The sequence below is a fragment of the Nerophis lumbriciformis genome, linkage group LG12 (genome assembly GCF_033978685.3).
Source record: "Nerophis lumbriciformis linkage group LG12, RoL_Nlum_v2.1, whole genome shotgun sequence".
Taxonomy (NCBI): domain Eukaryota; kingdom Metazoa; phylum Chordata; class Actinopteri; order Syngnathiformes; family Syngnathidae; genus Nerophis; species Nerophis lumbriciformis.
Window position 1 is genome coordinate 13,246,883 of NC_084559.2, and position 21,859 is coordinate 13,268,741.

The 21,859-nt window shown below is 44.5% G+C and overlaps 1 protein-coding gene across 6 annotated transcripts in view; it reads left to right on the forward strand.

Annotated features, from left to right (window-relative positions):
* Positions 1-21,859, forward strand: part of LOC140679258 (splicing regulator ARVCF-like) — a 349,408-nt gene that overhangs the window by 181,919 nt on the left and 145,630 nt on the right. For all 6 annotated transcript variants that reach the window (XM_072914307.1, XM_072914309.1, XM_072914305.1 and 3 more), the window contains exon 5: positions 9,237-9,420. In XM_072914307.1, the coding sequence (XP_072770408.1) occupies positions 9,237-9,420 (184 nt within the window). The remainder of the gene's footprint in view (positions 1-9,236; positions 9,421-21,859) is intronic.

Consider the following 21,859-nt stretch of genomic DNA (forward strand, 5'->3'; position numbering starts at 1 on the left):
AGAGCCAGTCCTTCTCCACCAACATCAGTGTGTGACCTCACCAATGCACTTTTGGAAGAATGGTCGAAAAGTCCTATAAACACACTCCGCAACCTTGTGGACAGCCTTCCCAGAAGTGTTGAAGCTGTAATAGCTGCAAAAGCTACTCAGTGGCCTAGTGGTTAGAGTGTCCGCCCTGAGATCGGTAGGTTGTGAGTTCAAACCCAGGCCGAGTCATACCAAAGACTATAAAAATGGGACCCAATACCTCCCTGCTTGGCACTCAGCATCAAGGGTTGGAATTGGGGGTTAAATCACCGAAAATGATTCCCGGGCGCGGCCACCGCTGCTGCCCACTGCTCCCCTCACCTCCCAGGGGGTGATCAAGGGTGATGGGTCAAATGCAGAGAATAATTTCGCCACACCTAGTGTGTGTGTGACAATCATTGGTACTTTAACTTTAACTTTAAAAGGTGGACCTACATCATATTGAACCCTGTGGGTTAGGAACGGGATGGCACTTCAAGTTCATATGTGAGTCAAGGCAGGTGGACAAATACTTTTGGCATTGTTGTGCAACAAAGGGTGTGCACAATGACTGTGGCGCAGCAGAGATGATTGCCTTTACAGCACCGCGTAGCATCTGCTAAAAATAACCCTGCACCACAAGCCATAGGGAACAGAATAAAGGGGAACCTTTTTTGGTTTTTCTCCATTTTTCTTTTCTCTCCCATCCCCCCCCCCTCGCCCCTTTCTAATCTATGCAATCTTTTCTTCTCTCCCTAATTCATCTTCTACACAGCTGAATCCCCAGGCTTGCGTTTTTGTTCCTCCCCATGCACCCTCCCTTTTTATTCACTCAGCTTCAGGTTTCCCCTCTCCCAGTGAAAAGAGGCCGGTCATAATGCAAACTCAGTTTACAGGCTCTGCCCATGTGGCCAGCATTGGCCAGCTTTTTTTCTGCAATTAAATATAATTGAGGGGTTTTAAATATAGAACCCCTTTTTTTAGTCGGTTTCAGAATTGGCTGTCGGAGCGACTGTGAAACCGCAGAATTATTCTTTTTCCTGCTGAAGGAAACTGGTGATGTGGAAGTTTGTGTACGTTCCATATTGGGGGAGAACCATTCGTTCTTATTTATAGCCGTTTACGTCTCAATTATTCACATTTAATCTTGTAAGGAGTCTGCGCTATCGTCTTTTTAAGGGCCGGGTTTGGTGTTTGATGCACATACAGTTAGGGATGATGTTCGAAATCGGTTCTCCCGGTTGTTCGATAAGAAAAGAACCGACTCCATTGACTCGAATCCATTTTTGAGAACCGGTTCCCGTTATCGAGGCCACTATAGTAAAGAAAAAGAGTTGGTTCTTTATTCGAATCCCTGGGAACGAATCCCTTCCCATCCATCCATCCATCTTCTTCCGCTTATCCGAGGTCGGGTCGCGGGGGCAGCAGCTTAAGCAGGGAAGCCCAGACTTCCCTCTCCCCAGCCACTTCGTTCAGCTCTTCTTGTGGGACCCCGAGGCGTTCCCAGGCCAGCCGGGAGACATAGTCTTCCCAACGTGTCCTGGGTCTTCTCCGTGGCCTTCTACCGGTCGGACGTGCCCTAAACACCTCCCGAGGGAGGCGTTCGGGTGGCATCCTGACCAGATGCCCGAACCACCTCATCTGGTTCCTCTCCATGTGGAGGAGCAGCGGCTTTACTTTGAGCTCCCCCCGGATGGCAGAGCTTCTCACCCTATCTCTGAGGGAGAGCCCCGCCACCCGGCGGAGGAAACTCATTTCGGCCGCTTGTACCCGTGATCTTGTCCTTTCGGTCATAACCCAAAGCTCATGACCATAGGTGAGGATGGGAACGTAGATCGACCGGTAAATTGAGAGCTTTGCCTTCCGGCTCAGCTCCTTCTTCACCACAACGGATCGATACAGCGTCCGCATTACTGAAGACGCCGCACCGATCCGCCTGTCGATCTCACGATCCACTCTTCCCTCACTCGTGAACAAGACTCCGAGGTACTTGAACTCCTCCACTTGGGGCAAGATCTCCTCCCCACTCCACCCTTTTCCGGGCGAGAACCATGGACTCGGACTTGGAGGTGCTGATTCTCATCCCAGTCGCTTCACACTCGGCTGCGAACCGATCCAGTGAGAGCTGAAGATCCTGGCCAGATGAAGCCATCAGGACCACATCATCTGCAAAAAGCAGAGACCTAATCATGCAGCCACCAAACCAGATCCCCTCAACGCCTTGACTGCGCCTAGAAATTCTGTCCATAAAGGTTATGAACAGAATGGGTGACAAAGGGCAGCCTTGGCGGAGTCCAACCCTCACTGGAAACGTGTCCGACTTACTACCGGCAATGCGGACCAAGCTCTGGCACTGATCATACAGGGAGCGGACTGCCACAATCAGACAGTCCGATACCCCATACTCTCTGAGCACTCCCCACAGGACTTCCCGAGGTACACGGTCGTATGCCTTCTCCAAGTCCACAAAACACATGGAGACTGGTTGGGCAAACTCCCATGCACCCTCAAGGACCCTGCCGAGAGTATAGAGCTGGTCCACAGTTCCACGACCAGGACGAAAACCACACTGTTCCTCCTGAATCCGAGGTTCGACTATCCGGCGTAGCTTCCTCTCCAGTACACCTGAATAGACCTTACCTGGGACACTTAATATACAGTCAATACATATATATTTTTTTTTAGGGGGGTAACAGTCAATATTTATTTATTTATTTTATTTTATTTTTTTCTTATAAAATAAAAGTGAGCTTTTGTTAAACCAAATATTCTGTTTTTTCCCATATACAACAACCTATCTGGATTCCATAAGAGAATCGATAAGGAATCGGTTCGATAAGAGGATTCGATAATGGGCTGGAACTCGATAATTTCTCGTCAAACATCATCCCTACATACAGTATGTACAGTTTTATCCAGCGCGAAAACACAAAAACGGGAACCAATTTGTAAGATAAGTTGGTTTTGCATATTAGGTCCTCTATAACAGAAAATAAACAGACTAAATAATGCAACATTCTTGCAGGGATTGAATTAATAGGGCTACAGACGTAATAACAAGAACCACTGAGATGTGTTCATTTCATGATTTGACCCCTTGAACATACAACCTTCATCTTTGTATATAACCAGCATTTGATCAATCATCAATCAATGTTTATTTATATAGCCCTAAATCACAAGTGTCTCAAAGGGCTGCACAAGCCACAACGACACCCTCGGTACAAAGCCCACATAAGGGCAAGGAAAAACTCACCCCAGTGGGACGTCGATGTGAATGACTATGAGAAACCTTGGAGAGGACCGCATATGTGGGTAACCCCCCCTCTAGGGGAGACCGAATGCAATGGATGTCGAGTGGGTCTGACATAATATTGTGAGAGTCCAGTCCATAGTGGATCCAACATAATAGTAAGAGTCCAGTCCATAGTGGGGTCAGCAGGAAACCATCCCGAGCGGAGACGGGTCAGCAGCGCAGAGATGTTCCCAGCCGATGCACAGGCGAGCGGTCAACCCCGGGTCCCGACTCTGGACAGCCAGCACTTCATCCATGGCCACCGGACCTAGCGGCAGCATGTAAATACTAAAGAGTGCAGGGCCAAGAACCGAACCCTGAGGAACTCCGCACGTTACCTTAACATAGTCCGAGGTCACATTATTATGGGAGACGCATTGCACCCTGTCAGTAAGATAAGAGTTAAACCACGACAAGGCTAAGTCTGACATACCAATACGTGTTTTGATACGCTCTAATAAAATATTATGATCGACGGTATCGAAAGCAGCGCTAAGATCAAGAAGCAGCAACATAGATGACGCATCAGAATCCATCGTTAGCAGTAGATCATTAGTCATTTTTGCGAGGGCTGTCTCCGTAGAGTGATTTGCCCTGAAACCGGATTGAAAAGGTTCACAGAGATTGTTAGACACTAAGTGTTCATTTAGCTGCTGTGCTACAATTTTTTCGAGGATTTTCGAAATAAAGGGAAGGTGGGACACCGGTCGGTAGTTTACCATGAGGTCAGGATCAAGGTTAGGTCTTTTGAGCAGAGGATGAATAACCGCTTTCTTGAATGCTAGGGGAACAGTGCCAGAGGAAAGTGATAAGTTTATAATATTTAGCACTGATGGACCTAATAATACAAAAAGCTTCTTGATAAGTTTCCCAGGAAGTGGATCAAGTAAACATGTTGTTTGTTTTATCCCACTTACACGCCGTAATAGTTCCTCTAATGTTATTTCATCAAAAAGAGAGAGACTATTTTGTATTGCAGTATCCGTCGTAGATACAGTTGTATCTGTGTTAATAGAACCCAGTTGTAGCTGGGATGCGTTGTCTTTAATCTCCTTTCTAATGAGTTCAATTTTCTTATTAAAGAAATTCATAAAGTCATCTGCCGAGTGGGTGGAGCTATTGGGAGGAGTCCCTTGTTGGGTTAGCGATGCTACTGTACTAAACAAAAATGTAGGATTGTTTTTGTTGAGGCGGATGAGATTTGAGTAATATTTAGCTTTAGCTAAGGTAAGCATGCGTTTTTACGATATTAAACTATCACTCCATGCTTGATGGAAAACCTCAAGCTTGGTCGCGCGCCATTTGCGTTCCAACTTTCTACATGATAATTTATGAGCTCTGGTTTCTTCTGTAAACCATGGGGTGCGCCTTTTAGGGGCCCTTTTTTATATACTATCAATGGTTTCGCGCAGGGCATTGTCAAAGTTGTTAGTGAGGTTATCAATAGAGCCGACATAATTTGGGAATGGTGCCATTACCGAAGGCAGTAGGTCAGCAAGAGTCATATTTGATGAAACACATCCCATGACTAAGGTATGCATTGTTGCATATGCAATCTTATTGTTAGGTATAATGTTGAATATTGTTCATGTTTAATATAATAATTAACACTTCAATTAGATGGCTGTATTGTGTGCTTTATTAATATTGTAGCATTTATTTGTACAAAAGCGTATCAATTTATGTCAATGTTAGACCCCTGTAAATGGAATTAGTTTCCTCTGGGTCACTCGTCTACGCTAAAATTTGGATCTGCAGCTACAATTTTTTGTTGAGTATTGCACTATTTTAGTGCAACTTGTAGAGTTTATTTTCCCTATCATCTTTATTCAGCGCCAACTGCCTGCTCATATGTTGACTGCATGTTGAGTGCTGTTTATGTCAACTAAAACAGATGCCAGTGACACAACTGTGGAATTAATCATGCTGCCGAGTCAGCAGGCGGGTGCGAGTGTTTGTTTGTCATCACATTGCTGGCGGCGGCGGTGGCTTGAAGTTCCGCGATAGTGGCGTTCAAGTGTGAATGATGACGTCCACTCTTGAACATCATAATAAGTATAAACTGTTTAATTGTTTGACTCACATATTGTCAGGACTTGGACTATGGCGTGGTTTGTTCTCTCGTGGTGCAAATGAACATTTATTTGGACCAGACATGGCATGAAGGTGAAGACATGATTTATTTAAACACTATAAATACAAAACAAGGAAGTAAACAAAAGGCGCGCACAATGGCGGAGAACAAACTACGAAACCAAATACTCGCACAAAGGCAAAAACTATGAACAACAAAAAAAACACTAACTGTGGCAATAATAAACAAAACTTACTTGGCATGGACAAAAAGGAGCAGCGTGAACGATGGACATGAAAAAAGAGTCAGAACTGTGCAGGAGACTCCCGAAATTCAGAGCCTCTCCCGAAAACCTCCCGGGACAAATTTTCTCCCAAAAATCTCCCGAAATTAAGGCGGAGCTGGAGGCCACGCCCCCTCCAGCTCCATGCGGACCTGAGTCCGCTTTCCCACAATATAAAGAACGTCTACAGTAAAGCAGTCCGTCTGCCGTAAACAGCAATGTTGTGACACTCTTAAACAGGACAATACTGCCATCTAGTGCATTTGATGAAAGCACTTTTGTGCGTGCCACACAGCAATGCATCATCAGAGAGGGTGTTCAGCATGGTTAGAAAGATAGTGACAGAGAATAGAACAAGGATGGACAATTCAACCCTTAACTCAACAATGAGTAGATGAGTGTAATGTGTGTGTATATGTGTAAATAAATGAACACTGAAATTCAAGTATTTCTTTTATTTATATATATATAAATATATATAGCTAGAATTCACTGAAAGTCAATTATTTCTTATATATATATATATATATATATATATATATATATATATATATATATATATATATATATATATATATATATATATATATATATATATCCATCCATCCATCCATCCATTTTTCTACTGCTTATTCCCCTCGGGGTCGCGGGGATATATATATATAAATATATATATATATATATATATATATATATATATATATATATATGAAATACTTGACTTGGTGAATTCTAGCTGTAAATATAATCCTCCCCACTTAAACACGCCCCCAACCACGCCCCCGCCCCAACCACGCGCCCCGCACCCACCCCCACCCCCCACCTCCCGAAATTGGAGGTCTCAAGGTTGGCAAGTATGCTGTACGCTAACAGAAGGTTATATTCCGGCGCAGGATGGCCGGTTGAGCAGGCTTATGAATGCAGCTCGCTCATCACAGGCAGGTGCGCTGATTGCCGGTGAATGATTGCAGCTGAAAAATAGACCATTCATCGGCTGTGCGCCTTATAATCCGGTGAGCCCTATGGTCCGGAAAATACGGTAGATATAACTATCTCATTATATATATATATATTGTGTTTATGAGCGAGGGTCAACAGTTACCACCAAACCTATTTGCGGTGCCACAAATAAATTCATGTTTGGTACAAAGCATGATTCCAAACAAGAACTGAACACACATACATACTTCCAAAGTCTTCTGTTCGTGTACAGGACTGTGGAAAAAGTCAATCAGCTCCACATTTGGTGAGGCTGTCGTCTCATGCCTCGCAGGAAGCAGGTGTCAGAGTTGCAAAAGGTTGACGAGCTGTCGTCAAATAAGAACACATTATAGGAAACTTTCCCCTCATGTTTCTCTCTTGGCAGAGAAAACCACTTCTGCCCAGGCACAACCACAACATAGTCTGTGGTTATTTTTAGCTTTGGCCAAACCCTCCGAGACTTTGCTCCCCTTTATGAACATTTACCAGCGGAAATGACGACCGTCTGGAAAATGTAAAGACAAACGTCTTAAAGCAAGGCAAGACATGAACAAGCCCGCAATTAATTTGTCATTATTGGGCAAGAGGGAGTCTAAATCTATGGGTAGTTTATTAGTCTGTTTGCATGTACTGTTTATGCAAAGTCTGCTACACGCTGTTGTGTGTGTAGTTTATCTCAACATAATAGCTCTGAGCTTCTGTTGGCAGGAATAAGAAGCATTTGTTTTTTAGTTGCCTCAGATAAGATTGTCAGCTTAATGTTCCCTAAATGTAAAAGGAGGAATGGAGGAGTGCGATAAGTGATGACGGACAGTCAAAGGAACCTGAGGGATGACTTAATGAAAACAAAAGCCTATAGACATCCATTTTTTTATTGTTACCTCTGCTAAGCATTTTTTTTTATACCGTTTATTGTTGCCGTATGTTTGGTTCCATGCACAAGAAAATGGTTAACTGCTTTTCCGACAGTTTACAATGTCCATCCATCCATCCATCCATCTTCTTCCGCTTATCCGAGGTCGGGTCGCGGGGGCAGCAGCCTAAGCAAGGGACATGTAACCAAATATTAACTTTGCTGTATGTATACTTTTGATCCAGCAGATTTGCTCACATTTTCAGTAGACCCATAATAAATTCATAAAAGAAGCAAACTTCATGAATGTTTTTTGTGACCAACAAGTATGTGCTCCAATCACTACATCACAAAAAAATAAGAGTTGTAGAAATGATTGGAAAAAATATCAGTCAAAGTCTGGACCCTCAGGAGGAGGTCCAGACTGAGTCCAAGGGAAAAAAACTCATTTACCATACCACACATAAACATGTTACATATAATCACAACAAGTCGCAACAGGGGGGGGGGGGGGGGGGAGTTGTGACCCTGGAGGTCGACTGCTGCTATAAAGCGCTACTCAGCCGTCCATCACCCCGAAGGGGAATCAAGCGGTGGTGAAGGGTGGGGGTGGGAAGTGTGTTTGTGTATATGCCCATTGTCTTTGGGTGTAGTGGTGTTGTGTTCATAGGCCCAGGGCCGTTCTGCATGCAATGCAAGCAACGACTTCCAGGTGTCGTTGAGGAGGGAGGGAGGTCAAAAGCGACCATCTTTGAAAGTCCTCAGGGGATGTTTACAGAACAGCCTGTTCTTGTCTCAAGGCCATCCTGGGGAGTCAAATCGTAGATAAGGATTTTTGTTTTTCCTCGAGCAGACACTACAATGGCTTGCCTGTTCTATCCGTCCATGTTGGCTCTCATATCCAATTTTTCCTTTTCAGCAAGCTTCTCCATGATGTGATCATTCTTGCGATTCAGTTCAGAAATCGCCCCAGACCGTGATCCCACAGCCCGGCCCAAACCTTCCATTGCGACGAACAGCCTTTGGGCTCCTTGAGTGGCTGCCATCGTCTTACGAATTTTACGATACACCCGAGCAATGCCCAGCCCAATCAGCAGGTGCCCCGCGATCATGGTTCAAATGGACCAAAATTTGGACCAACATGTCTATACAGTGGTACCATGGTTCATTAGTAATCTGTTCCAAAAGGTTAGACGGGGGACCTAATTGTACACAGTACATAGTATTGTCCCTGGAGAAAATGGTTGCTGAGACTTGGGCGATATACTCCCTTTTGTGGGATTTGTTCTTCACATTTGATAAGGTATATTACAAAAGGAATATACAGAGATATGAAATGGATTTCATGGCTGAGTATTGATTGCAGATTGTTGGTAGCCAGCTAAGCCCTGACAGGAAAATGAAAGTACTGTTACATTGCTACAGTTGCAACAATGTAACCGGAGCAAGCTTTTATGAACAGCCCTTTTTATTCTGTATTTACGTTCTGGAATGCAGTTTGCTGCCAATCTAAACATGCTTTTGACTGTGACCATAAAGAATTGACAGCTGTTATATACTGGCTCAACATTGCTCAATTTCTCTACCCCATTCCAAGACCTCACGTCCGTGTTTTTTCCTTCCAATCTTTTCATTCCTCTCTTACCTCTGCGTTCTTGCTTATTATTGTATTTTTCCATTTATAATCATTTCTTTATTGCCTTTTTACTCATCTTTATTATATGTTCCCCCCCTCCCTGCGTAGGAACTCTTTGGAACCTTTCCTCCTATGAACCCTTGAAGATGGTGATCATCAACCACGGTATGCAAACAATGACCAACGAGGTCATAATCCCACACTCTGGTTGGGAGCATGAACCAAACGAGGACTCCAAGCCACGCGACGCAGAGTGGACCACTGTCTTCAAGAACACATCTGGGTGCCTAAGGTATGTTCCACCAACTACTGGACTTCTGTTGGTTGTTTCCATCGCACATTAATGTGATTGTTAATTTAAGCTGGTTTATAAAATGTGTTTACATTTTTTTTTTTTGTGAGATAATATTTATTACAGAACCTATTTACTACTTCTATATGCATAATTACATGTTGACAGAACTGTAGTTATATAATGAGAAGTTCTGAGATATGTAGGGATCAGTGACGTGCGGTGAGGTTCATGACTGGTGAGGCACTGACTTCATCACAGTCAGATTTACAAACGTATGAACCCTAAAGAGTATCGTATTCACCATTTGATTGGCAGCAGTTAACGGGTTATGTTTAAAAGCTCATACCAGCATTCTTCCCTGCTTGGCACTTAGCATCAAGGGTTGGAATTGGGGGTTAAATCAATAACAATTATTCCCGGGCGCGGCGCCGCTGCTGCCCACTGCTGCCCACTGCTCCCCTCACATCCCAGGGGGTGATCAAGGGGATGGGTCAAATGCAGAGGACATATTTCACCACACCTAGTGTGTGTGACAATCATTGGTACTTAAACTCATTGGCGTTGTTAGGCCTATTTTAGGGGGGCTCAAGCCCCCCTAAAATATTCTTAAGCCCCCCTAAATAATTTGGTGTTTTTTTGTTTGTTTTTTACAAATAAATGCCGACATATTCATTATAAAGTGGCCCAAATATGAGTTTAAATAAATAATCATATAACCTGTTATTATTCACTCAGTTTCCCCTCACTTCGTAGCGTAAGGTAGAGAGCCCCTTTCGTGCGTCGGTATCCAATCCATTCCACTTGTTCATATAGAAAATGCCCACATCACTCAAATTCCAGCCCGCATTTTCTCTGCGACCTTGCTTGCGGTCCTGCAGGTGTACGAAGCACATTATCTTCCTTTACAATGAGTGGAAGCTGCACAAAACCTTGTGTGTGCAATTGTAAATCATTTATTTTTTAAGTTTTGTGTTTCTTGTAGAATCTATATAAAGTAATATACATAAGCCTATTGTTAAAATAATGAAAAAAAACATCATTACCGTATTTTCCGCACCATAAGGCGCCCTGGGTTATAAGCCGCGCCTTCAATGAACGGCATATTTCAAACCTTTGTCCACCTATAAGCTGCCCCGTGTTGTAAGCCGCATCTAACTGCGCTAAAGGAATGTCAAAAAAACAGTCAAATAGGTCAGTCAAACTTTAATAATATATTAAAACCAGCGTGATGTGGGCGCGCATGGAATCGTATATCAACATGGACGGAGCTGCGTGAAAAAAGCCACCCGGCCTCTTCGCGTAAACTTAAACTTACCTTAACCACTTGCTCATCTTTTCTTCATCCATCCCTTCGAGTTAGCTTTTATGATGACGCCGGCTGGAAAGGTCTCTTTTGGCAAGGTCTTCCTTTTGAATATCACCATGGGTGGAAGTTTCTGGCCATTAGCATGGCAAGCTAGAACCACAGTGAAGGATGACTTCTCATTCCCTGTGGTGCGAATATTCACCGTACGTGCTCCCGTTGTATCCACAGTGCGGTTCACAGGAATATCAGTTGCTGTGAAATAGTAATCCGTGTGTGGATGGAGAGATTGCGTCTTTTCATGAACCGGATCCCTGTCGCTTAGTAGGAGCCATTTTGTGGTCTTTACAGATGTAAACACACAAAGGAAATGAAACGTACGGTAATATCCGCGCGCTTTTTCGTCTTCTACGCGGGCGGGTGGTTGCTTACAGTAGAAGAAGAAGCGCTTCCTGTTCTATGGGGGCGGGTGCTTACCTTGGCGGTTGCTTGCGTAGAAGAAGAAGCGCTTCCTGTTCTACCGGGAAAAAAGATGGCGGCTGTTTACCGTAGTTACGAGACCGAAACTTTATGAAAATGAATCTTAATATTAATCCATATATAAAGCGCACCGGGTTATAAGGCGCACTGTCAGCTTTTGAGAAAATTTGTGTTTTTTAGGTGCGCCTTATAGTGCGGAAAATACGGTAAATATATTTGTTTTATTGTATTGTTACATTAATAGCTGTTTTATTATTATAGGATGGCTTGTTAAACATTTAATAGGATTTTCAGAGGGAGGAAAAACCAAGACATTTAATATAAAATGTAAAATGAATAAATACATAAAAAGAAAAAGAAAATATATGGTTAAAGGCCATCGTCCCGGGGAGCATTTCATTTCGTCCCGTGCATTTTTAAAAAATAATAATAATAACAATGAATAATTTCTAAGTCTTTGTTAGCCGTTTGTGAAGTTTTGTGCTCGTGCGTAACATTCGCTCGCATCCTGTGCATCTCCTGGGGGCAAAGCCCCCCCTGTCCTTAAAAGCTAGTGACGCCCCTGCTTTAACTTAACTTTAACTTTACACATACAAACTGTAGCACACAAAAAAGCACATTTAATTAAAAAAAAAACGTTATTATGGTCTTACCTTTACTTATAAGTGCGGGAACAGTGGTGTTCGGTGTGGAGGAGTTGTGAATGAATGAAATATGAAATCCGTGCTGCAGTCTGCAGGTGTACCTAATGTAGTGTCCCAGCAGTCGTTCACGGCTCCTCCGGCGCGAGCAATGTTGTTTTTGCACTTTTTGGCTTCTTGTTAAGTGACTTTTTTTGGGTGGATTCGGTCTTGCACGTGGAGGGTTTGGGTGTTGGCTTTGGTTGGTGTGGCGTTCCCGTCGGTGGGTGCAGTCTGCGGCGAACGTGTCTTCAGCACCAGGAGGCGTGGTTACGCGTGCCTCAGCCAGTGCGTCTTCGCAGCAGTTTTATGATCGCTCAGCACAAGAAATACGTTACACACATACAGTTGTTGACAAAATACACTGTACATTATATACCTCAGCTAACTAAACTATGGAAATGTATAATATAATTCATATAGCAATACGGTCTCACTGCACAGCAGGCCAGCAGTTAGCCGAGTCCGTCCATGTTGAGGCACTGAGTGACGTGCCTCGACTGGCTGCTGTTCACCGCACCGTCTCTTCTCAGTATTTGAACGGCAAATGTGAAAATTCAGCGATTTTGAATAAAAATAATCTAAAACTGGTGAAGTTAAATGGAAAATAACTTTATAGTATAATCACTGGATACATATAACAATTTAATTTTTTTTTTTTCTTTTTACATTTTTTTCTTTCCATGATGGCAGGTGAGGCCCCGCCATCTTTATATCACAAAACCCAAAACCAGTGAAGTTGGCACATTATGTAAATGGTAAATAAAAACAGAATACAAGGATTTGCAAATCCTTTTCAACTTATATTCAATTGAATAGACTGCAAAGACAAGGTACTTAATGTTCGAACTGGAAAACTTTGTTGTTTTTTTGCAAATATTAGCTCATTTGGGATTTAATGCCTGCATCATGTTTCAAAAAAGCTGGCACAAGTGGCAAAAAAAAGACTTGAGAAAGTTGAGGAATGCTAATCAAGCACTTATTTGGAACAGGTGAACAGGCTAATTGGGAACAGGTGGGTGCCATGATTGGGTATACAAGTAGATTCCATGAAATGCTCAGTCATTCACAAACAAGGATGGGGCGAGGGTCACCACTTTGTGAGCAAACGCATGAGCAAATTGTCGAACAGTTCAAGAGCAACATTTCTCAACGAGCTATTGCAAGGAATTTAGGGATGTCACCATCTACGGTCCGTAATATCATCAAAAGGTTCAGAAAATCTGGAGAAATCACTGCATGTAACATTGAAATCCAGTGAACCTTAATCCCTCAGGCGGTACTGCATCAAAAAGCGACATCAGTGTGTAAAGGATATCACCACATGGGCTCAGGAACACTTCAGAAAACCACTGTCAGTAATCATTTATCAACAACACCCAGAAACACCGCCGGCTTCGCTGGGCCTGAGCTCATCTAAGATGGACTGATACAAAGTGTAAAAGTGTTCTGTCATCTGACGAGTCCACATTTCAAATTGTTTTTGGAAACTGTGGACGTGGTGTCCTCCGGAACAAAGAGGAAAAGAACCATCCGGATTGTTATAGGCGCAAAGTTGAAAAGCCAGCATCTGTGATGGTATAGGGGTGTATTAATGCCTAAGACATGTGAAGGTATCGGACTGTCTGATTGTGGCAGTCCGCTCCCTGTATGATCAGTGCCAGCTTGGTCCGCATTGCCGGCAGTAAGTCGGACACGTTTCCAGTGAGGGTTGGACTCCGCCAAGGCTGCCCTTTGTCACCCATTCTGTTCATAACTTTTATGGACAGAATTTCTAGGCGCAGTCAAGGCGTTGAGGGGATCTGGTTTGGTGGCTGCAGGATTAGGTCTCTGCTTTTTGCAGATGATGTGGTCCTGATGGCTTCATCTGGCCAGGATCTTCAGCTCTCGCTGGATCGGTTCGCAGCCGAGGGTGAAGCGACTGGGATGAGAATCAGCACCTCCAAGTCCGAGTCCATGGTTCTCGCCCGGAAAAGGGTGGAGTGCCATCTCCGGGTTGGGGAGGAGATCTTGCCCCACGTGGAGGAGTTCAAGTACCTCGGAGTCTTGTTCACGAGTGAGGGAAGAGTGGATCGTGAGATCGACAGGCGGATCGGTGCGGCGTCTTCAGTAATGCGGACGCTGTATCGATCCGTTGTGGTGAAGAAGGAGCTGAGCCGGAAGGCAAAGCTCTCAATTTACCGGTCGATCTACGTTCCCATCCTCACCTATGGTCATGAGCTTTGGGTTATGACCGAAAGGACAAGATCACGGGTACAAGCGGCTGAAATGAGTTTCCTCCGCCGGGTAGCGGGGCTCTCCCTTAGAGATAGGGTGAGAAGCTCTGTCATCCGGGAGGAGCTCAAAGTTAAGCCGCTGCTCCTCCACATGGAGAGGAGCCAGATGAGGTGGTTCGGGCATCTGGTCAGGATGCCACCCGAACGCCTCCCTAGGGAGGTGTTTAGGGCACGTCCGACTGGTAGGAGGCCGCGGGGAAGACCCAGGACACGTTGGGAAGACTATGTCTCCCGGCTGGCCTGGGAACGCCTCGGGGTCCCACAGGAAGAGCTGGACGAAGTGGCTGGGGAGAGGGAAGTCTGGGCTTCCCTGCTTAGGCTGCTGCCCCCGCGACACGACCTCGGATAAGCGGAAGAAGATGGATGGATGGATGGATGTGAAGGCACCATTAATGCTGAAAGGTATATACAGGTTTTGGAGCAACATATGTTGCCATCCAAGCAACGTTACCATGGACGCCCCTGCTTATTTCAGCAAGACAATGCCAAGCCACGTGTTACAACAGCGTGGCTTCGTAGTAAACGAGTGCGGGTACTAGACTGGCCTGCCTGTAGTCCAGACTTGTCTCCCATTGAAAATGTGTGGCGCATTATGAAGCCTAAAATAGCACAACGGAGACCCCCGGACTGTTGAACAACTTAAGCTGTACATCAAGCAAGAATGGGAAAGAATTCCACCTGAGAAGCTTCAAAAATGTGTCTCCTCAGTTCCCAAATGTTTACTGAGTGTTGTTAAAAGGAAAGGCCATGTAACACAGTGGTAAAAATTCCAAAGTGCCAACTTTTTGTCTTGTCTTTGCAGTCTATTCAATTGAATATAAGTTAAAAAGGATTTGCAAATCATTGTATTCTGTTTTTATTTACAAATAGCACAACGTGCCAACTTCACTGGTTTTGGGTTTTATACTTGGAATCCTCCGCACATGTATGGTGGCTTGGCACGCCCGGATCACGCCCTCTTATACGGATACAAATCATACTGAAAATAACCATGTGCTTGAGCTTGGGCACGTTCTGACCAATCACAAGTCAGTATACGAGGTGCTTCTTCCTCCTGTTTAGAGCCAACCACAGAGCCATTGTCAGCCTGCCATTAATTGCTGTGTCTCCGAGATCTGAGCACAGGGGGGGGGAAATGAATGAAAAGAAAAACGAATGGTTGTGTCAGGAAGAAGATGAAGAAGAAGATTGATGTGCGTGGCCAAAACCGACTCGGGGAAATTAGTGCTGCACTCGGTTTGAGCTCCTCGGTCTCCGGTGCCACGACCACCTGCTGCTGCTGGCTGCCTTGCATGGCCAAGGAGTCACAGGAACAGCAATAGGGGGCGAAATAATCGCCTACTTCAATGAATATATTTCCTTACAAATATGAATATGAATATACGGGGTGGGTGGAGGGCGGGGTGGTGTAGTGATTAACCAGGAGTGTTGAGCGAGGTGAGGAAGTCCAAGAGGGCGAGGCAAGCTTGGAGGTCCAGGGGCAAGAGCGAGGCGTCAAAGTCCGTGTCCAGGCGGGAGGTCGATATCCAAAGAGACAGCCAGAAAACCAGAGGGAATACGGGGAGACGAGACACACAGCTCGTCACCAGGAAACGGAGGAATGCTGCTGGATGACGACACAGGAACACAAGACAAATAATAATAATTATAATAACTGGGATTTATATAGCGCTTTTCTAAGTACCCAAAGTCGCTTTACATGTAGAACCCATCAAACATTCACACCTGGTGGTGGTAAGCTACTTTCATAGCCACAGCTGCCCTGGGGTAGACTGACGGAAGCGTGGCTGCAATTTGCGCCAACGGCCCCTCCGACCACCACCTATCATTCATCATTCAATTCACCGGTGTGAGTGGCACCGGGGGAAAAGGGTGAAGTGTCCCGCCCAAGGACACAACGGCAGCGATTTTTGGATGGTAAGAGGCGGGGAGCGAACCTGCAACCCTCAGGTTTCTGGCACGGTTGCTCTACCCACTACGCCATGCCGCCCCAAATGAATACGGACGGGGAGAAACACAGAGAGAGAGTATAGAGCTAGAGACGTGTTGGCTTCATCATCGGCGGTCACTCGAACAAGTATAACAATCCTCCTGGTAGGGGAGTATCCCTTTATGTAGGATGCCTGTGCCTGACTTTGTTTAACGTGGGGAGACTGGTGCACAGACAGTCATCACACGATCCTTGATAGATCCGGGTCAGGGTCCAGTGGCATGGAGTCCAAGACGACTGGGGGACCCTTTTCTGCTGCAGCCTTCATCCGCCATCCCAGTCGTTGTGACGCTCCACAGGGTTAGCAATCATCCTCCGCCTGTTCCACCGTTGAGGTCTTGGGTTATATCCCCATAACTGGGCCCACATCAATCAATCAATCAATCAATCAATGTTTATTTATATAGCCCTAAATCACAAGTGTCTCAAAGGGCTGCACAAGCCACAACGACATCCTCGGTACAAAGCCCACATAAGGGCAAGGAAAAACTCACCCCAGTGGGACGTCGATGTGAATGACTATGAGAAACCTTGGAGAGGACCGCATATGTGGGTAACCCCCCCCTCTAGGGGAGACCGAATGCAATTGATGTCGAGTGGGTCTCACATAATATTGTGAGAGTCCAGTCCATAGTGGATCTAACATAATAGTGAGAGTCCAGTCCATAGTGGATCCAACATAATAGTAAGAGTCCAGTCCATAGTGGATCTAACATAATAGTGAGAGTCCAGTCCATAGTGGATCCAACATAATAGTGAGAGTCCAGTCCATAGTGGATCTAACATAATAGTGAGAGTCCAGTCCATAGTGGATCTAACATAATAGTGTGAGAGTCCAGTCCATAGTGGATCCAACATAATAGTAAGAGTCCAGTCCATAGTGGCTCTAACATAATAGTGAGAGTCCAGTCCATAGTGGATCTAACATAATAGTGTGAGAGTCCAGTCCATAGTGCATCTAACATAATAGTGAGAGTCCAGTCCATAGTGGATCTAACATAATAGTGAGAGTCCAGTCCATAGTGGATCTAACATAATAGTGTGAGAGTCCAGTCCATAGTGGATCTAACATAATAGTGAGAGTCCAGTCCATAGTGGATCTAACATAACAGTGAGAGTCCAGTCCATAGTGGATCTACCATAATAGTGTGAGAGTCCAGTCCATAGTGGATCTAACAAAATAGTGTGAGAGTCCAGTCCATAGTGGATCTAACATAATAGTGTGAGAGTCCAGTCCATAGTGCATCTAACATAATTGTGAGAGTCCAGTCCATAGTGGATCAATATAATAGTGTGAGAGTCCAGTCCATAGTGGATCTAACATAATAGTGAGAGAGTCCAGTCCATAGTGGATCTAACATAATAGTGAGAGTCCAGTCCATAGTGTGAGAGTCCAGTCCATAGTGGATCTAACATAACAGTGAGAGTCCAGTCCATAGTGGATCTAACATAATAGTGTGAGAGTCCAGTCCATAGTGGATCTAACAAAATAGTGTGAGAGTCCAGTCCATAGTGGATCTAACATAATAGTGTGAGAGTCCAGTCCATAGTGGATCTAATATAATAGTGTGAGAGTCCAGTCCATAGTGGATCTAACATAATAGTGAGAGTCCAGTCCATAGTGGATCTAACATAATAGTGAGTGTCCAGTCCATAGTGGATCTAACATAATAGTGAGAGTCCAGTCCATAGTGGATCCAACATAATAGTAAGAGTCCAGTCCATAGTGGATCTAACATAATAGTGTGAGAGTCCAGTCAGTAGTGGATCTAAGATAATAGTGTGAGAGTCCAGTCCATAGTGGATCTAACATAATAGTGTGAGTCCAGTCCATAGTGGATCTAACATAATAGTGAGAGTCCAGTCCATAGTGGATCTAACATAACAGTGAGAGTCCAGTCCATAGTGGATCTAACATAATAGTGTGAGAGTCCAGTCCATAGTGGATCTAACAAAATAGTGTGAGAGTCCAGTCCATAGTGGATCTAACATAATAGTGTGAGAGTCCAGTCCATAGTGCATCTAACATAATAGTGTGAGAGTCCAGTCCATAGTGGATCTAACATAATAGTGTGAGAGTCGAGTCCATAGTGGATCTAACATAATAGTGTGAGAGTCCAGTCCATAGTGGATCTAACATAATAGTGAGAGTCCAGTCCATAGTGGATCTAACATAATAGTGAGTGTCCAGTCCATAGTGGATCTAACATAATAGTGAGAGTCCAGTCCATAGTGGATCCAACATAATAGTGAGAGTCCAGTCCATAGTGGATCTAACATAATAGTGAGTGTCCAGTCCATAGTGGATCTAACATAATAGTGAGAGTCCAGTCCATAGTGGATCTAACATAATAGTAAGAGTCCAGTCCATAGTGGGGCCAGCAGGACACCATCTTGAGCGGAGACGGGTCAGCAGCGCAGAGATGTTCCCAGCCGACGCACAGGCGAGTGGTCCACCCCGGGTCCCGACTCTGGACAGCCACCGGACCTGTGCCCCCCCCCCCCCCCCTCCACAAGGAAGAGGGGAGCAGAGGTGTGCCTGATTTTAACCATCGTTATGTACACCCGTCCATATTCCTGTGACGTCACATAGTGATGTTAAGATAAACAAACATGGCGGATAGAACAGCAAGCTATAGCGACATTAGCTCGGATTCAGACTCGGATTTCAGCGGCTAAAGCGATTCAACAGATTAGGCATGTATTGAAACGGATGGTTGTAGTGTGGAGGCAGGTAGCGAAAACGAAATTGAAGAAGAAACTGAAGCTATTGAGCCATATCGGTTTGAACCGTATGCAAGCGAAACCGACGAAAACGACACGACAGCCAGCGACACGGGAGAAAGCGAGGACGAATTCGGCGATCGCCTTCTAACCAACGATTGGTATGTGTTTGTTTGGCATTAAAGGAAACTAACAACTATGAACTAGGTTTACAGCATATGAAATACATTTGGCAACAACATGCACTTTGAGAGTGCAGACAGCCCAGTTCAGGCGCGCTAAGAACATATATTTTTCCACGATTTAACCATACCTAAATAGACACAAAATACTGCATTACACAAGACTACCCGAATGTACTCGAATGATTGAAAAAAACTAATGTTTTTAAGCTAAATTATTGGTAAACACAGTTTATGTATAATAATTTACGTAAAAACCGCGAGTAATGAATAAAGTTTTCATCAATTAATATATTCTGTAGACATACCCTCATCCGCTCTCTTTTCCTGAAAGCTGATCTGTCCAGTTTTGGAGTTGATGTCAGCATCTGCTTTGAGTGTCGCAGGATATCCACACATTCTTGCCATCTCTGTCGTAGCATAGCTTTCGTCGGTAAAGTGTGCGGAACAAACGACCGACCATTTCGTCGGCTTTCCCCACACCCTCGTATTTTGAACAAATTCCGTCCAATTTCTTGCCACTTTCGCATCTTTGGGCCACTGGTGCAACTTGAATCCGTCCCTGTTCGTGTTGTTACACCCTCCGACAACACACCGACGAATGTGAGAAAATGGCGGATTGAAGAAGAAACTGAAGCTATTGAGCCATATCGGTTTGAACCGTATGCAAGCGAAACCCACGAAAACGACACGACAGCCAGTGACACGGGAGAAAGCGAGGACAAATTCGGCGATCGCCTTCTAACCAACGATTGGTATGTGTTTGTTTGGCATTAAAGGAAACTAACAACTATGAACTAGGTTTACAGCATATGAAATACATTTGGCAACAACTTGCACTTTGAGAGTGCAGACAGCCCAGTTTTCATCAATTAATATATTCTGTAGACATACCCTCATCCGCTCTCTTTTCCTGAAAGCTGATCCGTCCAGTTTTGGAGTTGATGTCAGCAGGCCAGGGAAGCTAGAGTCGATAGGGGGTTTAGCTCGCTCGTCTGCGGGGAACAAACTGCCGCCATTGCTTGCCGTGCTACCGAGGTCCTTTGTCCCTGAATTGCTCACACACTCCGGCAGATTCAATGGGGGTCTGGCGGCAGATTTCTTTGACTTTATCGCTGGAAATGCATCTGCTTTGAGTGTCGCAGGATATCCACACATTCTTGCCATCTCTGTCGTAGCATAGCTTTCGTCGGTAAAGTGTGCGGAACAAACGTCCAATTTCTTGCCACTTTCGCATCTTCGGGCCACTGGTGCAACTTGAATCCGTCCCTGTTGGTGTTGTTACACCCTCCGACAACACACCGACGAGGCATGATGTCTCCAAGGTACGGAAAACAGTCGAAAAAACGGAAAATAACAGAGCTGATTTGACTCGGTGTTTGAGAAAATGGCGGATTGCTTCCCGATGTGACGCCACGTTGTGACGTCATCGCTCCGAGAGCGAATAATAGAAAGGCGTTTAATTCGCCAAAATTCACCCATTTAGAGTTCGGAAATCGGTTAAAAAAATATATGGTCTTTTTTCTGCAACATCAAGGTATGTATTGACGCTTACATAGGTCTGGTGATAATGTTCCCCTTTAACGCAGGAAACATAGACGCTAACAAACAGCATGAACTATGGTATTGCATGAAACAAGCAACGAGCGTAACTATGGAAACAGACATGAAACGAGCAATGGCGCCAGGCCGACTGACTGGCAAAGGCGGTTTAAATAGTCTCTTAATTAGAGCCAGGTGAGCGTCCCGAACACCAGCGGCAGGTGAAAATCATGCGCAACCAAAACAAACAAGAGTGCACAAAAAACAGGAACTGTGGAGTTAAGCTAACAGAACATAACGAAAACATGATCCGGACTATTTTGTATGTACAATATATTTGACTCACAGTATCGGTCGTTGAAAAAACCCAACAACTAATTCTGTTATTTTCACCTTTGCCTTTTTCACGTATGTATATCCACCAGCTTTTCTGCACACCCAAATGCTCATTACCCTTGATGTCCGTATGTTACTGCTGGCAGAAAATATAATCTCCCTGTCGTTGTCACTTGCTCAACACTTGATGCAGTCTGTGCTGTGGAGAATATGGCTCCATGGTAACTGTAACCAAGCCCGCAGTTGCTTGGATGCGCGGTTTGTGCATTGGGATGAAGTGCTGATGCCAGGGAGAGTTTGTTTATTCACACCATCAAAGACGCGACTTACACCTCAATGAGACTGCGCTTGCTTTTGGTGTAACAGTCTGTGTTAAAAAGATGAGGGTTTATTGTAATGGTGAAAAGCAAAAGCCACTTAGGGCCTGATCTACTGAACGTTTGCAAGTGTATTAAAACATGTGCAAACTTATTAGTGCAAACAAAGCTGATCTATTAAGCTCGTGCACTGAGGATTGCGTTTCTTAAATGCACAAAAGCGCGACCACAATACATTTAGCGTGCCTGTCGTCATGTACAGTCGTGGTCAAAAGTTTACATACACTTGTAAAGAACATAAGGCATGGGCTGTTATGGTTGTAGGAGGGAGATGACGGCAACATACACCAGGGGATGGTATAGCTCTATGTATTTATTATATATATATATATATATATATATATATATATATATATTATAATAATCAAACAATCCTAACTATACTAACTAAGGAAATGTGAGTTTTTTTTCCCTTGGACTCAGTCTGGACCCCCTCCAATTTATCTCTCCTCTGGACAATTTATTTCTTGTCACCCTGTTGTCCTCCCGTTGTGAAAAAAGGCTGTCCTCACTCAGGTGCATGGAGCTGGAGGGGGCGTGGCCTCC